Raw genomic sequence first — 21,410 nt, forward strand, 5'->3', positions numbered from 1 at the left:
ATAGGGAAGCTGCCAGAGATCGAGCGGCATGGAGAGCTGCCATTTGGTGACCAAGGCCGACACATGCAAGCATGTTGGAACCTTCAAAAACAAAAACAGAACGAATGAACGAATAGGCAGTATATCAGTTAAATCATTATTCAAGCCATCAGAAGTCACTGTCACAGAGCAAATGATTCATTAATTCATCATCTAATCCTCTGTTGCCCCATGAGGAGCAGTGGAGCATGGGGCTAGGTAAGTTGGGCCTGACATTTAAGATGAGAGTGACCAGCCTCACTCATCCCTAGGTGGCATTATGTGAGCAATAAACCTCAACCACCCCAGGGATATAAACCTGCACAGGCTTAATCTGATTGGAGCACCTTAATTACCCATTAAGCCACCAGGTGCCATAATTTAGTTATATGGTTACCACCCAGCATAATAAATAGTTTTGTGGTGTACAGGAAACCATTTGGTTTATCACTCAGCGTAAAGTCACTCGTAGACAGAAGGAAGAGGAAAGAATGAAGGAAAGAAAGACACGCGAGGAAGGAAGGAAGAGAAGAAAGGGCAGTCATCCAAGATAAGCACTAGACCTTACTGAAACATAAATACAGTCAAACCTCGATATAATGGACTTCAGTAGACCAGAATTCGCTTTTATCGGACTCGAGGAGCTACCGGACTAAATTCCTATATATCGGAAAATGTCCAATAAAGGCAGAAGCAGTCCAGACTGCCTGACCACTTGAGCTATGTTCACCACAATAAGGTAAATAAAAGACATGTTTATCAGTGTACAGTACAGTATTATTATATATATATTATACCATTTGATTAATGTAGTGAAGTAATGACACAGTACTGTATAGTACTGTTCATGCGATCCGAAATAAAGTCTGATATATCGGAAAAAGTCTGGGTTAGCAGGGGGAAGTCCGGATGTCGCTTTTATCAGAATTTCGAATTTTTTGGAATGGTTTGGACCCCAATTAGTGTGTTATAGTGAGGTCTTACTGTATATTTAACCTTTTCATCTGAAAATTTTACTTTTTTGGCTACTTGAGATGCTTTTATTATACAGCATGATAAAAATCTGCTGAAAGGGCTACAGGAGGTGACATCTAACCTCAACCAGTTTGATAAGTCTTTAGCTGAAAAATGTAATAAGATGTAGCAGTAGTAAAATAAAAATAAGCCATGAAAGGTATATTAATGCTTGAAGGGTAGGGACCATTTCATTGACTGTAAAGTTAAAAAAAGGTTTCAGATCTCATCCTAATTACAGTTTGTACTTTGTCCATATGTACTTTGTCTGCATTTCTTATGCTTCCTCAAAGTCTGTACCTCATGTGTGGGTTTTCATACTGGGTGTACCTTGTGTTACATTTTCCCAGCTGTCCATTCATCCTTGTCTGACATATTGTTCTTGCCACAAAGTTTCATTCCTTAAACATTATGCAGTTATACATTGCACTGTCATATTGAATGATATGAGAAAATTACTGTACTTATTTCAAGAAATCCATGATTCATAGTCTCCTGCCACTATAACTATATATATATATATATATATATATATATATATATATATATATATATATATACACAGTAATCCCTCCACTATCCAATGTAATAGAGCCAAAGGCGTGTCTGGAAAGTGGTCCTGTCTGGAAAGTGGGCACCTGCCTGCTGGACTGGTACTTAAGGACCCTAACCCAGCCTGACTTTGAAAGCCACCTAAATAAGTCCCTACCGGACATGCATAGCACCTATTTAAACCTATTTAAGACCCTATTCACCCAATAATGGACATAAAGCCTGAAATAAATGAAAAGGAACCAAAGAATGAGGAATTAGAAGTGATTGTACCTCAGCCGGGGTACTTACAGCACATCTGTGGCCGCCTTCTTAAGGCTTTGGCAGTGGTGAAAATGCTCGTGAAGCACGTACAGCAGTCCAGTGTTGTGCTGCACTTACAGTACTTCTTTGCACATTTAGTTGTAGTTGTTTAACACTGCACATTGTTAATTGCACCACGCCAGTTTGCACTCCACAGTTAATCCTTTGCACTCTCAATTCTAATTTCTTAACACTGCACAACATTTTAAATTCCCATGTGGTCTACTGGCGAGGTATTGCAGTTTATTCACTGTTCATTCACTGTTTAATCACAAAAAAACGAGCATGTATGGCATCCACTGCCATGAGCATCCACTCGCGATCAAAGTTAAGCAGTAACTGTTGGTGTTGGTGACGGAGAAACAGAGTTGCAACAGCCACATTACCAAACTCCTCAATTTTCATTACCAAATTTAACGTTTCATTTCCAAATTCGTAAAGCTAGCATTTATTCTTCACTAATTATATATACAAGTGGAAATACATGTAATCACTCTCCTTATAAAAAAACAGCATGTTGATTATTTTCACTCTATGTAAGCCAGCAAATTAATCAGAGAGAGCAGAAAATCCACCATCTCCATCCTGTGTATCCTCATACATGTGAAAAATCCATTTGGTAATGTATTATTCTGATTCATTACCAAACGAATTTTTCATTACCAATTGGGCCACATTTGGTAATGAAAAATACCAAATGGCAACCCTGACAGGGGAGGGGGGAAGAGAGGAGGAAGGAAGGGGTGAAGGGGCCATGGTGTAAACAGCTGTTTGGCGCTGCATTGCAGCAATTTCAAATTACGGGAGGGAAGAAAATAGTTTTTTATTTATTTATTTATTTTTTGGCCATTTTTGGGATCTGAAGGTCCAGGTCTACAATGTCTGGTAAGTGGGATGTCTGGAAAATGGGCATCCGGATAGTACGGGGATTACTGTATATAAATATATATATATATATATATATATATATATATATATATATATATATATATAAAGTAATCCCTCTAATATCCGAACGTCCAATATCCGAACATCCCCACTAACCGGACATAATCGCCCCGGGATCCAACATTCCCAAAATGGTCCGAAAACCGCAAAAAATTCCCACCCATAATTTGAACTTGCCGCGTGCGGCGCGGGACAACTTTGTTATGGCGTGTCATTCCTCCGACGTCCGATAGAGCGCCGCTGCATCCTCCCCACTTTCCGCCTGTCTCTTGCCGCGAGTGCACGCTCGTCGTCATGGCTGCCCACGTGCTCGCTTTTGTGGTGGTTCCTTACCTGCTGCAGGCACTCCTGCTGCTCTCGGGCCTCTTATTAGTGTGTGTGATGATGGCCCCGCTGCCTGAGAAGAGGAAGAGAGTGGTGTTGACTCTGGAGAAGAAACGGGAGATATTGGAGAAAGTAGATGCGGAGTGGTCTTCTTCCCGCATCCTCCACGAGTTCAACCTGGCCCGATCTACTTTGTTCGATATCAAGAGATCCTGAGACAAACTCATGCAGTACATGGCTGACTTCTCATCGAGAAGCAAACGCAACGTGGAGAGGAAGGTGATGTTTACTCTCAAGTTTGCTGAAATCGACCTCTCCACGTTGATTTGGTATCGACAGCAGCGTGCTGCTGGTGTGATGGTACGTGGAACGGAGCTGAAGGCTGCTGCTGAGAAGTTCGCCAGGCTTCACGACGCCCTAGACTTCAAGGCATCCGAGGGATGGCTCTTCGTGTTCAAGTTACGGCATGGCCTTACCAACCGTAAGTCTCATGGCGAAGCTTTGGACGCTAACGAGGATGAAGTTGACGAGTTTCGGCACAAGGTGAAGAGCTTGATCGACAGAGAGGGCCCCATTCTTGGTCAAGTCTACAATGCTGATGAAACTGGTTTATTCTGTCGCTCTTTGCCAATGAACACTCTAGCCGAGGAGATGGAGAAGCGTGTACCTGGCCGCAAGCTCTCCAAGCAACGGCTGTCTGCTTTGTGTTGTGCCAATGCTAACGGCATGCACCAGCTTAAGCCCGTTATTGTTGGCCGTGCGAAGCAGCCTCAGTGTCTTCGTGGGGTGATGGATGTCCTTCCTGTCATCTGGTACCATTCTTTGAAGGCATGGTTTACAGCCCAGATCTTCAAAGACTGGTTCCACCGCCACTTCGTCAAGGAGGTCATCAATTACCAGACGAAGACACTGGGAATCCCGCGCGACCAGGTAAAGGCCCTCCTTCTCCTCGATAATGCACCTGCCCACCCGTGCGACAAGGACTTGCTGGCTGAGAATGGCCAGATTAGGTGCATGTTTCTGCTACCTAATACGACTGCTCTCATCCAACCAATGGACCAAGGAGTGATCGTGGCAACAAAGTGCCTATACCGTCGGAAGTTCCTGGACGAGGTGATGGTTGTTCTCGTGGACGAGGACGAGCGCGGGGAGGGACGGGACACGCTAGGCCATCTGACTTTGGAAAACCTTCGCCGCTACAACATCAAGTCTGCAATCCACAACTGGGCCAGTGCATGGAAGGAAGTCCCTGTCAAGACTCTAGAAAATGGTTGGTCTCGTCTGCTTCTCGGAACGGATGTGGAGTACAATTTTCTAGGGTTTGACGTGGATGACTTCCATGCACAGCTATGTACGCATGGCAACAATGTTGATGTGGACGATGTGCGTGAGTGGTTGGATGACGACGAGGGCAATCCTGGGTATCAGACATTGTCTGATATCGAGATAGCGTCTTCAGTTGCAGGTGTCAGTACCCAGCTTGAAGATTCCGACGAGGACGGCGACGATGATGCGGACTCCTCTCAGCATGACACTACTCCAGCCATCCCCAAACTGAGCACACTCCGGGAACACCTAGAGTTCGTTCTTGACTACCTGGAACACCTGGACTGCGACAGGGAGATGGGGCCCTTGGGACTTGTGGAGGAAGTGCGTGCTTTCAGGCAGTGCATCATCAATCGTCAGAATTGTCGGTCCTTGCGTCAATCAACGAACGACAGTTTTTTCAGGCCCGTGACCCCCGCTGTGCCCGGCCCTGGCTCCACTCCGTTGCCTCCCCAAGACAGGCCCTCATGCTCCGAGCCACAGCCCAGCACATCAGCCACGGTGGAGTCACCACTCGACGTGAGTTTGCATCTGTCTTCAGAGTCGTCTGCAGTGGGTACGCCATCACCACGACCCAGCGACGCACCCCTAGGTCACCTGCCAGTGATACTCTCAGACTCTGACAGTGATTAAACAGCAAGAACTTCTCTGCTAGATCACACGGGGATTTACAGTGTTGTGCAGTGAAAAAAATAGTGTGTTGTGTTAAGGATTTACAGTTGTGAGTGAAAAGACTAATTTGGAACAGAATTTAACATAAATAGACTTGTTTGTTTTTGCTTTAGAAAATGGTTAGAAGAGTGGGAAAAGTTAAAGTGCAGAGTGCAACACTTAGTAAGTTACAATGGAGCATAAGTTAGACAAGAGTGCGCACTGTGCAGAGAACGGACTTCTGAGTGCGATTGACTAAGTTCAGTGCAAGACTTCAAGAACAGTGTACTGGAAGTGCTTCAGGAAATCCTTCTTACTGTCAGAGTCCGAGAGGAGGCGGTTATTCATCGAGATGGCCATGGACTTGATGTAAGTAGGCAGAATGTTTCATACTGTACTTTTTTCCATACTATACTTACCTCAAACACCTCATTTCACTCTTTAATGCCCTTTATTGGTGTGAATAGTGTGTTAGGAGCTATGCATGTGCAGTAGGAAGGTGTTTTTCTGAGTTAGACTAGGTTAGGGTCCATAAGTACCAGTCCAGTAGCCAGTAACCAGAATGTTTAATATTGTATGAACCTACCTCTAAACCCTCATTTTATGCTTCTTTTGCATTTATTTCAGTCATTTATGTGCCTTATTGGTGTGATTTGGGTCTTAAATAGGCGCTATGCATGTCCAGAGGGAGTTGTATAGGTGTTTCTCTGAGTTAGGGTCCATAAGTACAAGTCCATAAGCTGGGGCCCACTATCCGGACAGGACCACTATCCGGACCTGCCTATGGCCCTATTACATCGGATATTGGAGGGATTACTGTATATATATATATATATATATATATATATATATATATATGTTCGATGAAAGAAATTGATAGCCATAGTTTTATCAAGTTACACAACTAGAAATTGTCCATGAAAATTCATGCCAGTTTATACTTAACCTAAGTGGCAATATTTATGTATGTATTCATATCTGTTACTATTAACAGTATGAATAAATGAAAAAAAGAAAACAGAATCATAATTTTGGGGAGGAGGGGACCAAAGAAAAAAAAACTGGTTAAATAATTTTATTTAATCAGTGCCAACTCTGCAAATACTTGCTTGAAGCCAAACCTCACCTTAATCCTGTGCCATCCAGGTCATTGTGACTGGTCATTAAATGATTCCTAAAAATATTGTTTACAGAAGAAAATAATGTTTGTTTTGGTAATTGTGACTGTGTCGGATTTTCAGAAATGCTGATTTTCGAGAAGTTATCCTTGAAGTTAATGGAGAGGCTGTTTTACGGTTTGCTCTTGCTTATGGCTTTCGAAACATTCAGAACCTTGTCCAGAAGCTCAAGAGAGGAAAGAGTCCATATCATTATGTGGAAGTTATGGCATGCCCCTCAGGTAAGAATTATGAACATCATTTCATTTTCATTTTTGAAGGCTCCCACATGCTTGCATGCGTCTCCCTTGGTCACCAAATGGTGGATCTGCATGCTGCTTGATCTCTGGCAGCTTGCCCGTTTAGTCCCTTAACCCTTAGGTCACACTCAATGACTTCGTCCCAGGTGTTTTTCTGTCTGCCTCTCACTAGCCTACCCCCAACATTAACTCATCTTACTCTCTGCACCCAGTTATCATCCCCCATCCTCTCCACATGCCCAGACCATCTCAATCTACCTCTCCTCATGACAATACCAATACACTCTAGTCCCATCCTACCTCTCAACCCTTCCATCATAAACCCAGCCCCCCCAGGCCTTGCACTCAAGGACACACTGCACATCCACCTCATCATTGCCGTTTCTGTATGTTTGAGCCTGCGAATATCCTCCTCCTTTACTGCCCAGGTCTCACTACCACACAGCATTACTCTCCTAACACATGCCGCATAGGCAACAAAGATCCAATAGCACGGAGGGAGAGCTCTCTCAATGTCAGGAGTGACAACAGCTCCCTGAACTTCTTCCAACCACTTCTCACTCTAGCCACAGAGCTAGTTTCTGCCCCACCTCCAGCGCATAATATATCCATTGTTTTATCTTCCTGTAATGTATATTGTTTTGAAGCATGTGCATCACACAGAAAACTTTAATAGGAGGTGTGATTGCTGTTGATAAGAATATCTTGGTAAGAGATCTGATTGTTAATGAATAGCATATTTGAGGAAGGGTTATGATTGTAACTGAATAGAAAATTTTGGTCGGAGGTAAGGCTGTTGATGAGTGGGTGCAAATCTTAGTTTGGCATGAGTATGAAAGGTTGAAAAATGTGACAGTAAAAATGAATTGGTTGAGAAATGTGTGTGGGCTACTTAGAATGGCAATTTTTTTGTACATTTTTAAATGGCATATTTTATTGTCTTGGCCCCTGGGTCTTCTGAAATGTTAATCTGGTACACTACAGGTTGAAGTTGCTCTTTTCCTGCAATCCACTATCCCCTTTTCAGGGGATGAGGAGGGGATTGAGTGACATTTGTGTTTCTAGCCAACTCCAGTGCCCAGTCATATCAATGTCACCAGCAGTAGGCATCCCTTTCCAGCAACAAGCATGTGTAAACCTTGGTGATGATGGCATTCCAGGCTATTTGAGCTTTTGCATAATCTCTGGTTGATCCCTTTACCATTTAGATGATCTCTTTACCATTTAGATGAGACACTAATTAATGAATATATATATATATACAGCAGTAATTCCTGTACTATCCGGACACCCACTTTCCGGACATCCCCACTTACCAGACATTATTGTCCCGGGATCCAATATTCCCAAAATGGTCCGAAAACCGCAAAAAATTCTTTAAAAATCCGACTTTTTCCCGCCCGTAATTTGAACTTGGTGCGCACAGCGCGAGACAGCTTTGTTTTGGTGCGTCATTCCTCCGACATCCGCTAGAGTGCCCCTGCATCCTCCCCACTCACCGCCTGTCTCTTGTTGCAAGTGCATGATCGTCGTCATGGCTGCCCACGTGCTCGCTTTTGTGGTGGTGCCTTACCTGCTGCAGGCTCTTCTTCTGCTCTCGTGCCTCTCCTTCGTGTGTGTGATGATGGCCCCGCCACCTGAGAAGAGGAAGAGAGTCGTTTTGACTTTGGAGAAGAAGAGGGAGATATTGGAGAAAGTGGATGCGGGATGGTCTTCATCACACATCCTTCGTGATTTCAACCTGGCCCGATCTACTTTGTTTTGATATTAAGAGATCCCAAGACAAATTCGTGCAGTACATGGCTGACTTCTCATCGAAAAGCAAACGCAACATGGAGAGGAAGATGATGTTTACTCCCAAGTATGCTGAAGTCGACTGCTCCACGTTGATTTGGTATCGACAGCAATGTGCTGCAGGTGTGATGGTGTTGGGACGAATCTGAAGGCTGCTGCTGAAAAGTTCGCAAGGCTTCACGACGCCCTAGACTTCAAGGCATCCGAGGGTTGGCTCTTCGCATTCAAGTTACAACATGGCCTTACCAACCATAAGTCTCCTGGCGAAGCTTTTGACGCTAACGAGGATGGAGTAGAGGAGTTTCGGCACAAGGTGAAGGGCTTGATCGACAGGGAGAGCCTCACTCTCGGTCAAGTCTACATTGCTGATGAAACTGGTTTATTCTATCGTGCTTTGCCTACGAACACTCCAGCCGAGGCGACGGAGAAGCATGTACCTGGCCGCAAGCTCTCGAAGCAAAGGATATCTGCTTTGTGTTGTGCTAATGCTAACAGCATGCACCGGCTTAAGCCCGTTATTGTTGGCCATGCAAAGCTTCAGTGTCTTCATGGGGTGATGGATGTCCTTCCTGTCGTTTGGTACCATTCCTTGAAGGCATGGTTCACAGGCCACATCTTCAAAGACTGGTTCCACTGCCATTTCATCAAGGAGGTCATACATTACCAGACGGAGAAACTGGGAATCCCACGCGACCAGGTAAAGGCCCTCCTTCTCCTCGACAATGCACCTGCCCACCTGTGCAACAAGGACTTGGTGGCTGAGAATGGCCGGATTAGGCGCATGTTTCTGCCACCTAATACTACTGCTCTCATCCAACCAATGGACCAAGGAGTGATCGTGGCAATGAAGCGGCTATACCGATGGACGTTCCTGGACGAGGTGATGGTTGTTCTCGAGGACGAGGACGAGTGCAGGGAGGAACGGGACACGCGAGGCCAGTGGACTTTGGAAAACCTTCGCCGCTACAACATCAAGTCTGCCATTGACAACTGGGCCAGTGCATGGAAGGAAGTCCCTGTCAAGACTCTAGAAAATGGTTGGTCTCGTCTGCTTCTCAGAACGGATGTGGAGCACGATTTCCTAGGTTTCGACGTGGATGACTACCATGGACGTCTACGTGCGCATGGGGATGATGTTGATGTGGACGAAGTGCGTGAGCGGTTGGATGACGAAGAGGGCGATCCTGGGTATCAGAACCTGACTGATATCGAGATCGCATCTTCAGTTGCAGGTGTCAGTACCCAGCTTGAAGATTCTGGTGAGGACGGCGACGATGATGCGGACTCCTCTCAGCATGACACTACTCCAGCCATCCCCAAGCTGAGCGCATTCCGGAAACACCTAGAGTTCGTTCTGGACTACCTGGAACACCCGGACTGTGACAGGGAGATGGGCCCCTTGGGACTTCTGGAGGAAGTGCGTGCTTTCAGGCAGCGCATCATTAATCATCAGAATCGTCGTTCCTTGCATCAGTCAACGATTGACAGCTTTTTCAGGCCCATGACCCCCGCTGTGCCCGGCCCTGGCTCCACTCCGTTGCCTCCCCAAGACAGGCCCTCATGCTCCAAGCCACAGCCCAGCACATCAGCCATGGTGGAGTCACCGCCCGACGTGAGTTTACACCTATCTTCAGAGTCGTCTGCAGTGGGTACGCCATCACCACGACCCAGCGATGCACCCCTAGGTCACCTGCATGTGCTACTCTCAGACTCTGACAGTGATTAGATGCCAAGAACTTCTCCACTAGACCACACGGGAATTTACAGTGTTGTGAGGGGAAAAAACAGTGCATAGTGTTAAGGAATTTGAGTTCTGAGTGAAAAGACAAAGATTTAATGGACTGTAAATTAACGTAAATAAACTTCAGTGTGTTTTGTTTAGAAAATCGTTTCAAGAGTGGAAAGACTTAAAGTGCAGAGTGCAACACTTATTTCATTAAGGTACAATTGAGTGCAAGTAAGACAAGAGTGCGCAGTGTTATGAGAATAGAATTCTGAGTGCAAATGACTAAGTTCTGTGCAAGACTTCTTGAACAGTGTACTGCAAGTGCTTCAGGAAATCCTTCTTGCTGTCAGAGTATGAGAGGAGGCGGTTATTCATTAAGATGGCCAGGGACTTGCTGTAAGTACCCAGAATGTTTCATATTGTACTGTACTGTATTTTCCATACTGTACTTACCTCTAACACCTCATTTCACTCTTTTATGTCCCATATTGGTGTGAATAGGGTATTAGGTGCTATGCATGTGCAGTAGGGAGGTATTTCTCTGAGTTAGGGTCCATAAGTACCAGTCCAGGAGCCAGGGACTTGTTCTAAGTACTCAGAATGTTTAATATTGTATAAACTCACCTCTAAACCCTAATTTTATGGTTCTTTTGCATTTATTTCAGTCTTTTATGTCCCTTATTGGTGTGATTTGGGTCTTAAATAGGTGCAATGCATGTCCAGAGGGAGTTGTATAGGTGTTTTTCTGAGTTAGGGTCCATAAGTACAAGTCCAGGAGGCTGGTGCCCTCTATCCGGACAGGACCACTTTCCGGACATGCCTTTGGATCTATTACGTCAGATAGTGGAGGGATTACTATATATATATATATATATATATATATATATATATATATATACATACACACTATACATGCATACATATACAGTGTATACACATACACCCACTGCAAATTGACTTAGGACCTTCACACAGAATTGCTATTGGAGAGTTGTCTGTCTTTGCTTTGTGTTTCCACGTCTACCAAGTGAATATTTTGGGCAAGAAATAATTGGCAATTCCTCTGGTGTTGGCAGGAGGTGGTGAAACACTCAGCACATCAGTGCTTGCACAGAAGCGAGAGTGGGAGTATATGTTCCTGTCACTCTGAGCTTGCACCTCCCTCTTTTTAGCGACCATCATCCACTCACTTGATGTAGTGCTGCCTACTTCTTCCTTAGCCTTTATCATTCTTTTTTTGTGTCTGCCCTCCTCTCTTCATATTTCTCCCATCTTTCCTGTCACTACTTAATGCTTTTCTTTCCATTACAGGTGGCTTTACATTGAGTGACAAGCCAAATGGTTTCCTGTAAGCCAAGAAACCATTTACAATGCTGGGTGGTAACCATATAACCAAACCATACATGCTCCCTACGTGTCAAGTGGGTTGGTGGAGGGTTAGTGTCCCTCCCTGTAAAACAAACAACTCAGAGTCAAATGGCCACCCCGTGCTGGATTGTGGCGTCTGGCAATAGATAGATAGTTAGATTACTGTTTGCCCTGTTATTTTCCTAGAGTCAAGTTGTCATGCCCGGAAAGTACTACTCAAGGGATGAGAGGATCCATATCATTGCATGGAGGCAGGATAATGTCCCTGTCAGCACGATTTGTGAACGTACTGGACGCGCGAGGTCGACCATCATGAAGATTCTTGCTGCAGAGCACAGCCTGCCACCTGATGTCGTACCAGAGTACAAGCATGGCGGTGGAAAGAAGAGGATGACTTCCAGAGGTACAGATACGCTTCTGAAGAGGGAAGTAATCAAGAATCCTCGACTGACAGCAGCAGAATTGAAGGGAGTGGATCCCCAGCTGTTACAAGACGTCTCAATTTTTAACTATCCAACACCGCTTGCAGAAAGAGCTGGGTTTGCCAAGCTGTACCGCAGCCAAGAAACCGCTTCTCACTGACCGCATGAAGAAGCAGCACATTCAGTTTGCCAAGAAGTATGCACACTGGACATTGGATGAGTGGAGAAAAATGATCTTTTTCGATGAAAGCACATTTCTAGTGTTCCAGGTGCGTTCTGCCAAGGTTTGTCGCTCTGCGTCTCGGGGTTGATATTACCCTGCTTACACAGTGCCGACTGTTAAGCACCCACAATCAGTGATGGTATGGGGGTGTTTCTCAGGTGAAAAGTGAAGGGGAGGCCTCTACTTTCTTCCTAAGAACTTGATGATGAATGGTGGCCAGTACATTCAAGTTCTGAAAGATCATTTGTTAAACTTTTTTGCTCTTCATGGGTACGACTTTTTCATGCATGATTCAGCTCCATGTCTCAGGTCAAGTAAGGTGACAAAATGGCTTCAGGATAATTGGATTGAGGTCCTCGACTGGCCTGGCAACAGTCCGGAACTAATCTGATAGAAAAGATGAAGAAAATCATGGCAGAGAAGAAGACACCCAATCTGGACAACCTCAAGACTGAACTGACAAATGTTTGATGCAAAGAAATGTCCTTAGATTACTTTAGAGACCTAAGTGATTCCATGCCAAAATGCATCCAACCGGCCTTGAAAATTAAGGGAAACATGATTTCATATTAATGAATGGCATTTCATGAACAAACATTGTGATGTACTGTGGTATCTGTGTTTATTAATATCTTGTGGGGGGAGGTCCTAAGTAAGTTTACTGTGGCTGTATATACTGTATATATATATATACTGTATATATACAGTATATATATGTATATATATACTGTATATATTTATATATATATATATATATATATATATATATATACTGTATATATATATATATATATACAGTATATATATACACACACATATACCGTAGAACCCGGAATTCGTCCACAATTTGTTCCTGGAGGCTGTACGAGTCGCAAATTGTTTGAGAACCGAATCTTTTTTTTCCATAAGAAACAATGTATTGTGCATTAATCCGTACATAAAACCTCTCAAATAAAGAAATATACCCTGTAGATGATATAAATGATAATTTTACTGCATCTTACCTGTACTGGGGAGAGCTGATGGCTTAAGTGGATGGATGTGGAGAGCTGGAGGAGGGGTGTTAGTTTTTGGTAGGGGAGTCACCTTCCATGAAAACTGTAGGTAACTGCCCTTCTGGTGTTTTTTCTCTTTTCTCTCACTTTGGACAAGGAGATTCTTGGGATTGGGGAGATGCTTGGGGCTGGGGAGATGCTTGGGGTTTGGGCATTGCTTTGGGTTCTTTAATAGTAAAGAACCTGTCCAGTGTTGTCTACTGTTGAAGACTTTTCAATATTTCCCTAAAATAATCAATAACTTATCATTAATGGAGCCTGTGTGACTGATGCATAGGTGGCAGAAGACAAAGCGGGACTGGCGACCACATGGCACCAATGATGCCACGTCTCTCAGTGCGAATAACGGGTCGCCATACGAAAACTGGGGTGATTTTTGAACGAAAAAGCTTTACGAAAACTGAGGTGTACAAGTAGAGAGGCGTACAAATTCTGGGGTTCCACTGTTTATATATATATATATATATATACAGTATATATATATATATATATATATATATATATATATATATATATATATATACAGTATATATATATATATATATATATATATATATATACAGTATATATATATATATATATATATATATATATATATATATATATATATATACAGTATATATATATATATATATATATATATATATATATATATATATATATATATATATATATATATACTCAGTAAAACTTCTCTAAGTCGGAATGTTTGGGGCTGAGGCCATTCTGACTTGACTGTAATTCTGACTTATGGGAAGTACAGTACAGTATAAGATTCTTGACTAACCAGAAACAAAAAACAAAAAGCTCTTACCATGCTTGCAGAGGGTGTAATCCAAGCATAAGGAGGGCGTCATGGTTGAATGTACAGGTGCTAGGGGAGCATATGGTTGCCCCTGTGCAACATTCCTTAACCATAATCACAATTGATCTTCTGGGATCTTCCGTCGTCAGGGCATGGGCACGAATCTTTTGGCTTCAGATTAAACTCCGCACATATGGACCGCATCAAGCTACCAACATCGATCCATTCCAAAACTTTGAGCTTTTCTTGAATGCTCAAGGTCTTCAGCTTCATCCCCTTCCGCCTAAAGGAGCCGTGGGAGCCTTGGAAGCCATGCTGGTTAGGAATAAAAGTGCAGAATATGAAGTGGAATGAGAGAGAATACCGACGCGAGTGGTAGCAGATGCTAGACTGAGGCAGAGTGAGGCGAGAGGTTGTGGGACTTAGCAACACTGCCAATCAGAATGTACAGTACTGTACAGCACAGAAATGTGCTAGACTGGCCTAGACAGTGATAAAAATCCACCAGACTGATGGAATTTAGGGAACATTAAGGAAAACATTGCTACAGTAGATAGGACTTCACAATACACTAGGTATAGAGTAAGCTATATCATTTATTATCCACCAGATTTTTTTTTAAACCTCTACATCTAGCAGGCAAGCCACCATATTAGCAACACTTGGCAGGAGGTGGCTGGCGGTCCCTCAGAGGCTAGAACATAATGAGCCTGGGGATCATCATACCGAGATATGGCTTCCCTTAGTCTTAGGGGTAGTTTTATGAGAATATTCTGACCGGTGGAGTAACACGAGCCCTCACAGCCTAGAATGATGCGTCGTCATTCCAAGATGGGCCTTTCGTTAGACGTCATTTTACGACTGGGGAAATTTTTTAGAGATTTTTATTTTACCATTTTTGAACATTTTAAGTTACAGTAAAACCTCGATATAATGGACTTCAGTAGACTGGAATTCACTTTTATTGGACTCAAGGAGCTACCAGACTAAATTCCTATACTGTATATTGAAAAAAGTCAGGTAAAGCCAGAAACAGTCTGGACTGCCTGACCACTTCAGCTATGTTCACCACAATAAGGTAAATAAAAGACATGTTTATCAGTGTATAGTACAGTATTATCATATATATTACATCATTTGATTAATGTATTGAAGTACAGTACCACAATGGTAGTCAAAACAGTTTAAAAACCATTCATGCGATCCAGACTGATGTCTGATATATCGGAAAAAGTCCAGGTTAGCCGGGGGAAGTCTGGATGTCGCTTTTACCGGATTTTATATATATATATATATATATATATATATATGGAGAACTTGTTGAACGAAAGGCAATGATAGACTACGTGTGTGTGGATGAGCGAATGAGAAGACAAGTGTTGGATGCAAGGGTGTGGAGAGGGTGGGGGAATGGAGTCTCGGACCATCACTTAGTGATGGCCAAGGTAGAGCTGCAAAGAAAGTGGTTGAGGAGACGAAGGGGAAGACAGGAGGAAGCAGCTCCTATGAGAAGAGTGGAGAAATTGCAAGATAGTGAGAAAATGACAGAGTATAAGAGCATAGTGGAAGAAAGATTGGGAAGGTATGAGCTAGAGCAGATGGAAGGGGTGGAAGACGTATGTAAGATATTCATGGAAGAGATAAGCGCAGCGTGTGAGGCGGTTTGTGGAGTGAGGAGGAGATGCAAGGGTGTGCAAGGGACAGCATGGTGGAATGATGAGGTGAAACGAGCTGTGGAACAAAAGAAGAAGGCATATGGTGAATGGTTGGCGAGTAGAGATAGAGGAGAAGATGAGAGAGAGAAGAGAGAGGTATATGTGAGCAGGAGAAGGGAGGTTAAGAGACTGGTGAAGGAGAGTAAGAAGAAAGTGGATGAAGAGTTTGGGAGGAATCTGAGTGTGAAATGGAGGGAGAGTAAGAAATTGTTTTGGAAGGAGGTAAAGAAAGTAAGGCAGTGTGAAAGGGGAAATAGTAGGGGAGTGAAAGATAGGAATAATAGATTGTTGGTGGAGAAGAGAGAGAAATTGAGGAGATGGAAGGAGCACTTTGAGGATTTGTTGAATGTAGAGAGTGAGAGCAGTGTGAGTATAAGTGGTTGGGGAATGGCTGGGAGAAGAAGAGATGAGAGGAGGGAGGAAGAGATCAGTAGGTCAGAAGTAGTGTAAGCGATGAAGAAGATTAAGCTGGGAAAGGCCCCAGGAATTGATGGAGTGTGTGGTGAAATGCTTAGGTATGGGGGTGAGATTGTTGTGGAGTGGATATGGAAGTTGTGTAGATTGGCTTGGGAAGAGGGAAGGGTTCCAGAGGACTGGAAATCAGGTATAATTGTTCCTCTGTACAAAGGAAAAGGGGAGAAAGAAGTATGTGGTAACCATAGGGGTATTTGCCTTCTTAGTGTGACTGGTAAAATATATGGTAGAATACTCATTGATAGGGTTAGGCATATGACAGAGGAGCTAGTTGGAGAAGAACAAGGGGGATTTAGGAAGGGAAAAGGGTGTGTAGATCAGATATTTGTTCTAAGATGTTTAGTGGAGAAGTATCTAGAGAAGGGAAGGAAAGTGTATTCTGCCTTCATGGACTTGGAGAAAGCTTATGACAGAATAGATAGGCAAGGTATGTGGAAGGTATTAAGAATATATGGAGTGGAGGGGAAATTGTTGAGTGCTGTGAAGAGTATGTACGAGGGAGCTAGGGCTACGGTGCGAGTGGATGGTGAGCTGAGTGAGTTCTTTGATCTCAATGTGGGACAGACACAGGGGTGTGTGATGTCTCCATGGCTGTTTAATATATATGGATGGGGTTGTAAAGGAGGTGCAAGGTAGGGCAGTGGATGTGGGGGTGGCCCTAATGAATGAGGGTGAGATTTGGAAGCTTCCGGTGTTGCTGTTTGCTGATGTTACAGTATTGTTGAGTGAAGATGAATGGGAGTTGCAAGGTTTTGTGAATGAATTTGGGACAGTGCGTAGGAGGAGGAAGCTGAAAGTTAATGTAAACAGAAGTAAAGTTATGGTGTTTGAGAGGAATGAAGTCACAGAGTGTGCAGTGAGGTTGGATGGTGAGGATATGGAGAATGTGAGTGCATTCAAGTACTTGGGTAGTGTGATGAGTAAGGATGGAACTTTGGGGGATGAAGTACGTGAAAGGGTACAGCAGGGAAGAAAGGTTGTGGGTACACTGAAAGCAGTGATGAGAAATAGGGAGGTGAGTATGGAAGTTAAGAAGTCACTGCATGATGGTATTGTGATCCCTACCCTGACGTATAGAAGCGAGGCGTGGACCTTGCAAGAGGGGAACAAGTCAAGAGTGAGAGCAGTGGAAATGAGTCACTTGAGAGGAGCATGTGGAGTGACGTGGAGGGACAGGTTGACGAATGAAGAAGTGAAGGAACGTTGTGGAGTAGATGTGGATGTGGTTGAAAAGATTAGGAGAAATACACTGAGGTGGTTTGGACATGTGGAGAGAATGGAGAATGAAAGACTGACTAAGGTGTATGTAGGTGAGGTGGAGGGAGGGAGAGGGAGGGGTAGACCGAGGATGAGGTGGAGGGATGGAGTTGAGAGGTATATGAGGGAGGGGGGGGTGAGTTGGGGGGAGGGGAGTCAAATGGTGGGTGACAGAGTGACTTGGAGGTGTTTTGTCTGCGGCCACCCTTTGCGGGATTAGGGCGTCGGGCTATAGATAGATAGATATATATATACACAGTATGTATGGTATCCATACAGTATAAAATGTATGATGATGTATGAGTGATTGTGTGGCCCCATTTCACTGGGCCAGCTGTTAGATTTTTCTCCCACTGATCTGCTTTCTTCCTTAGTTTCTGTATCTTACTTTACCCTATTAGGTGAGGATAAGGATTATGATGATGATGATGATGAGAGTAAACAGAATGCATTGCAGAGAGTAGATAGGCGATGGAGATGTGTTGTGTACACATGGTGCAATGGAATGTGGAATGGATGATAACTTCTGGTTAGAAGAATAATTCAAGGATGGTTTGTTTTGAGATGCAAAGATGTTAATGTGAATGTGTACCAGTTTTACATATGTATTGCAGCGAAGTCTGAGCTAAGAATATGAATGACAGACTTATTACTTAGCCTTAGGAAGTAGAAATGAGTTTCTTCAGAGTAGAGGTTGATATAAGATAAATGGGAAAATTGGATATTTTTAAAAAGAAATTTGAAATTAATTAAAGGGCAGCAGAAATGCAATGGGGCATTCCTTAATAGGTAGTGAAATTAACTGAAATTGTATGTTAAAAGAATGCAAGATGATAGACTATCAAAGAATTCTCTGAAAGTGGGAGTGAGGATATTGTTGGAAGAAGAAAACAATATATAATGTGGAAGAGAAGATTGCAGCAAAGTTCTTGAGCAAGAGAAGAGAAAAGGAAGAGACTGAGTAAGTGATGAAGTGAAAGAAATATGTAAGGGTAAAGCAGCCTCTTGTCAAGGTGTTCCTAGGAGGATGTAAGGCATCAGAGATGACAGTACAATTCTGTAGGCATACACTGGTTGGGAAAAAAAAAAATTAAAAGTGTGATTGAAGTACAGCTTCCAGATCTGTTGTAATGAAGGTACATTACTAAATACACTGTTATTAATGTTTCAGGTTGCTTAAATGGAGGGGCTCAGATTCGCCCTGAAAGTGGAATATCTGCTAAAGATTTGGCAGCAAAACTGGAAGAAGACTATGGAGAGCTTCCGACTGTCAGCCCAGAACAAGACTCTAGAATCACTTTATGCTACTCAGAGTGGCTTGGTGCAGTGGACTCTGACAGAATACAGAAATTCCTGCATGCCAGATACAAAGCTGTTGAAAAAACAACAAATGCTTTGGGTATAAAATGGTAACTTCAAATTTGCTTTTTTGAAAAGTAAAAGTATTGTAGTTAGAATTTTAACTTCTACATTGATTTTGGTATGCTGAATGTCTAAAGAAAAAAAAAAGTAAAATGTTGTAGTGATACTCATGAAACTGAGACACTCATGAATTTCATTTTCATTAATTTTAAAAGTAGTATTAATTTGGGTTTGTACCATACTTCGCTGTCAGTATTCCATTTCTTTTATTGCACAGGAGATAGGGGTAGTATTTATCAAAGCTCGTAAATCCATGACTACTTATAAGTCCTTCTGAGTGTACATAAACCTGCCGGTAATCACAATAGTTATTTATGAAACTTCACAAGTGCTGTGACTTTTCACATTGTAGGGTCTCAGGTAGGGAGTGGTGGGTAGCTGTTACAAGGACTGAGGAGTTTCTTCAAATCTATCATCCTTGCCATTTATGCTCTCAAAGAGACTCTTTTGATGTATTCAATGATGGTTAACTCAAAAAAAGTGTAGAGTCGAGCATGCTGCCCTCATGTATGTGACTGATTTAGTTCAAGGGTAAATGGCAATTGCACTGAGAGGAGTGTAGCTGTATCTGCAGATAAAAAAGTGGCATTAACATTGAGATAATTAGCCACCAGGAAAATGCAATAGAACAGTGCTGATGGGAGCATTTTAAGTAGAAACAAATTTTTACACATTAATATAAACACGGTAAGCCTCTGGTTGTCTTAGCCAAAGTCATTATGCATAGCCAAAGAAAGCTCTTAAGTGAATGTAAAACTTTGCATATTGATAGACCATCACCCCAGTCACAATCTGGGAAGAGTGGAACCACCGAGGTTCACTCGTTGTGGGTGAAAGGGCGGCTCCTGGAAGCCTTGGCCAAGCAGTTATGCACGGCCATAGTCATTGACCTAGGAACATGATATTTTTCATCTTGGTAGATGTTTACCCTGACCACGGTTTTGGACAGAGTTGGACTCCCGATGACCACTCCTCACAGGTGGTTGGGTGTCTCCCATGTGTGACAATCATTTCATTTCGTTTTTGAAGGCTTGAACATGCTTGCATGTGTCGGCCTTTGTTACCTAATGGTGGCTCTCCATGCCGCATGATCCGTGGCAGCCTTCCTGTTCAGTCCCTTAACCCTGAGGCCACACTTAATGACCACGTCCCACGTCTTTCTCGGTCTACCCCTCACATCCCCACCCCCAGTATTAAAACTTCTCACCTGCTGCACACATTTATCATCCCCCATCCTCTCCATATGCCCAAACCATCGCAATCTACCTCTCCTCATCACAACACCAATACACTCCAGTCCCATCCTACCTCTCAACTCAACTCTTTCATCACAAACCCAGCTCCCCCAGGCCTTGCATGCAGGGATGCATTGCACATCCACCTAATCATTGTCATTTCTGTACGTTGGAACCTGCAACTATCCTCTTCCATTACTGCCCAGGTCTCACTACCATACAGCATCACACTCCTAACAAATGCTGCATACAAAGACCCCCTAGCACATAAGGAGAGTCCTCTCAATGTCAGGAGAGACAACAGCTCCCTGAACTTCTTCCAACCACTTCTCACCCTAGCCACAGAGCTAGCTCCAGCTTCACCTCCAGCACATAACATGTCTCTCAAATAACAAAATTCTTCCACACACTCAAGAGATTCACCAGCAAGTTCAATCCTTTCATGCCTGACAATCTCCACCTGCTCTCCCCGATATGCCACACACATAAAATCAGCATTATCTCGCAGTCTACCTCTAATACCACTACATCTCTTGTGCACCCATTTATCACAAACCCTGCACAAGATGCCGTAGTTTTTTAACTAGGGATGTGAAATTTGCATGGTTGCAGTTCTCTACTAGGATGATGTTTTTGGCAGAGTAGGATCTCCAAAGGCAACCATTCCCAATGGGGAGGGGGATCCTGGCCAGTGCCTTTATGCATATAGTTTTTAACCTAGGAACAAGAAATTTTGCATATTGGTAGACATTCAACCCAGCCATGTTTTAGGCAGGATGGATTCCCCAATGGCCACCTTCCACACGGGATACGACATCATAGTTTTTAGTAGGCACACAAAATTTTGCACAGTAGTAAACTTTCATCTGGACCAGAGTTTATAGAGGATGACAACCCTGGGATTCACTCCTCCACCTCCCTTGTAAATAATTACAGGTATTACTTTTCCTTGCAATATTGCAGGCATGGGTGCAGCTATCAAAGGTGCATTTTGTCTTGTTTTCACTAATTCCAGTCCTTTTTGAGACATCCTGGGAGGAGGCTTTGTGTTGCATGTAAATCTATTCAGGCATTTGAAGTGGTGGCAGGAAGAATCATCCTAGTCTCAGGCCGCTAAGAAGAGGTTTTATTGTATCTTATCTCTCGTTATATTGTTTCGTGAGTCATGACCTTCCTACGCGGTCACCAGTGTTTTGTTCACTCTTTGAAACAAGTCCCTGATAATATGTTGTGGTCATTCCAGGGTATTTTGAAGAAAACCAAATACTGTAAAATACACCAAGTGCTCACATGACGTGGAAATATTGTACCCGGAAGGTCCCGCTTTATGAGATTTTCATGTCATAGGGCCATATCTTTAC

General features: G+C 43.3%; 1 protein-coding gene across 1 annotated transcript in view; it reads left to right on the forward strand.

Moving 5' to 3' along the window:
• LOC145397798 (cytosolic Fe-S cluster assembly factor narfl) overlaps positions 1-18,833 on the forward strand; it is a 50,968-nt gene extending 32,135 nt beyond the window's left edge. Inside the window, exons 9-10 of the mRNA XM_080270820.1 lie at positions 6,378-6,535; positions 18,564-18,833. Of these exons, the coding sequence (XP_080126946.1) occupies positions 6,378-6,535; positions 18,564-18,805 (400 nt within the window). The 3' untranslated portion in view covers positions 18,806-18,833. The remainder of the gene's footprint in view (positions 1-6,377; positions 6,536-18,563) is intronic.
• The last annotated feature ends 2,577 nt before the right edge of the window (positions 18,834-21,410 follow it).

The sequence above is a fragment of the Coenobita brevimanus genome, chromosome 43 (genome assembly GCF_032717465.1).
Source record: "Coenobita brevimanus isolate Jiangsu-jjx chromosome 43, ASM3271746v2, whole genome shotgun sequence".
NCBI lineage: Eukaryota > Metazoa > Arthropoda > Malacostraca > Decapoda > Coenobitidae > Coenobita > Coenobita brevimanus.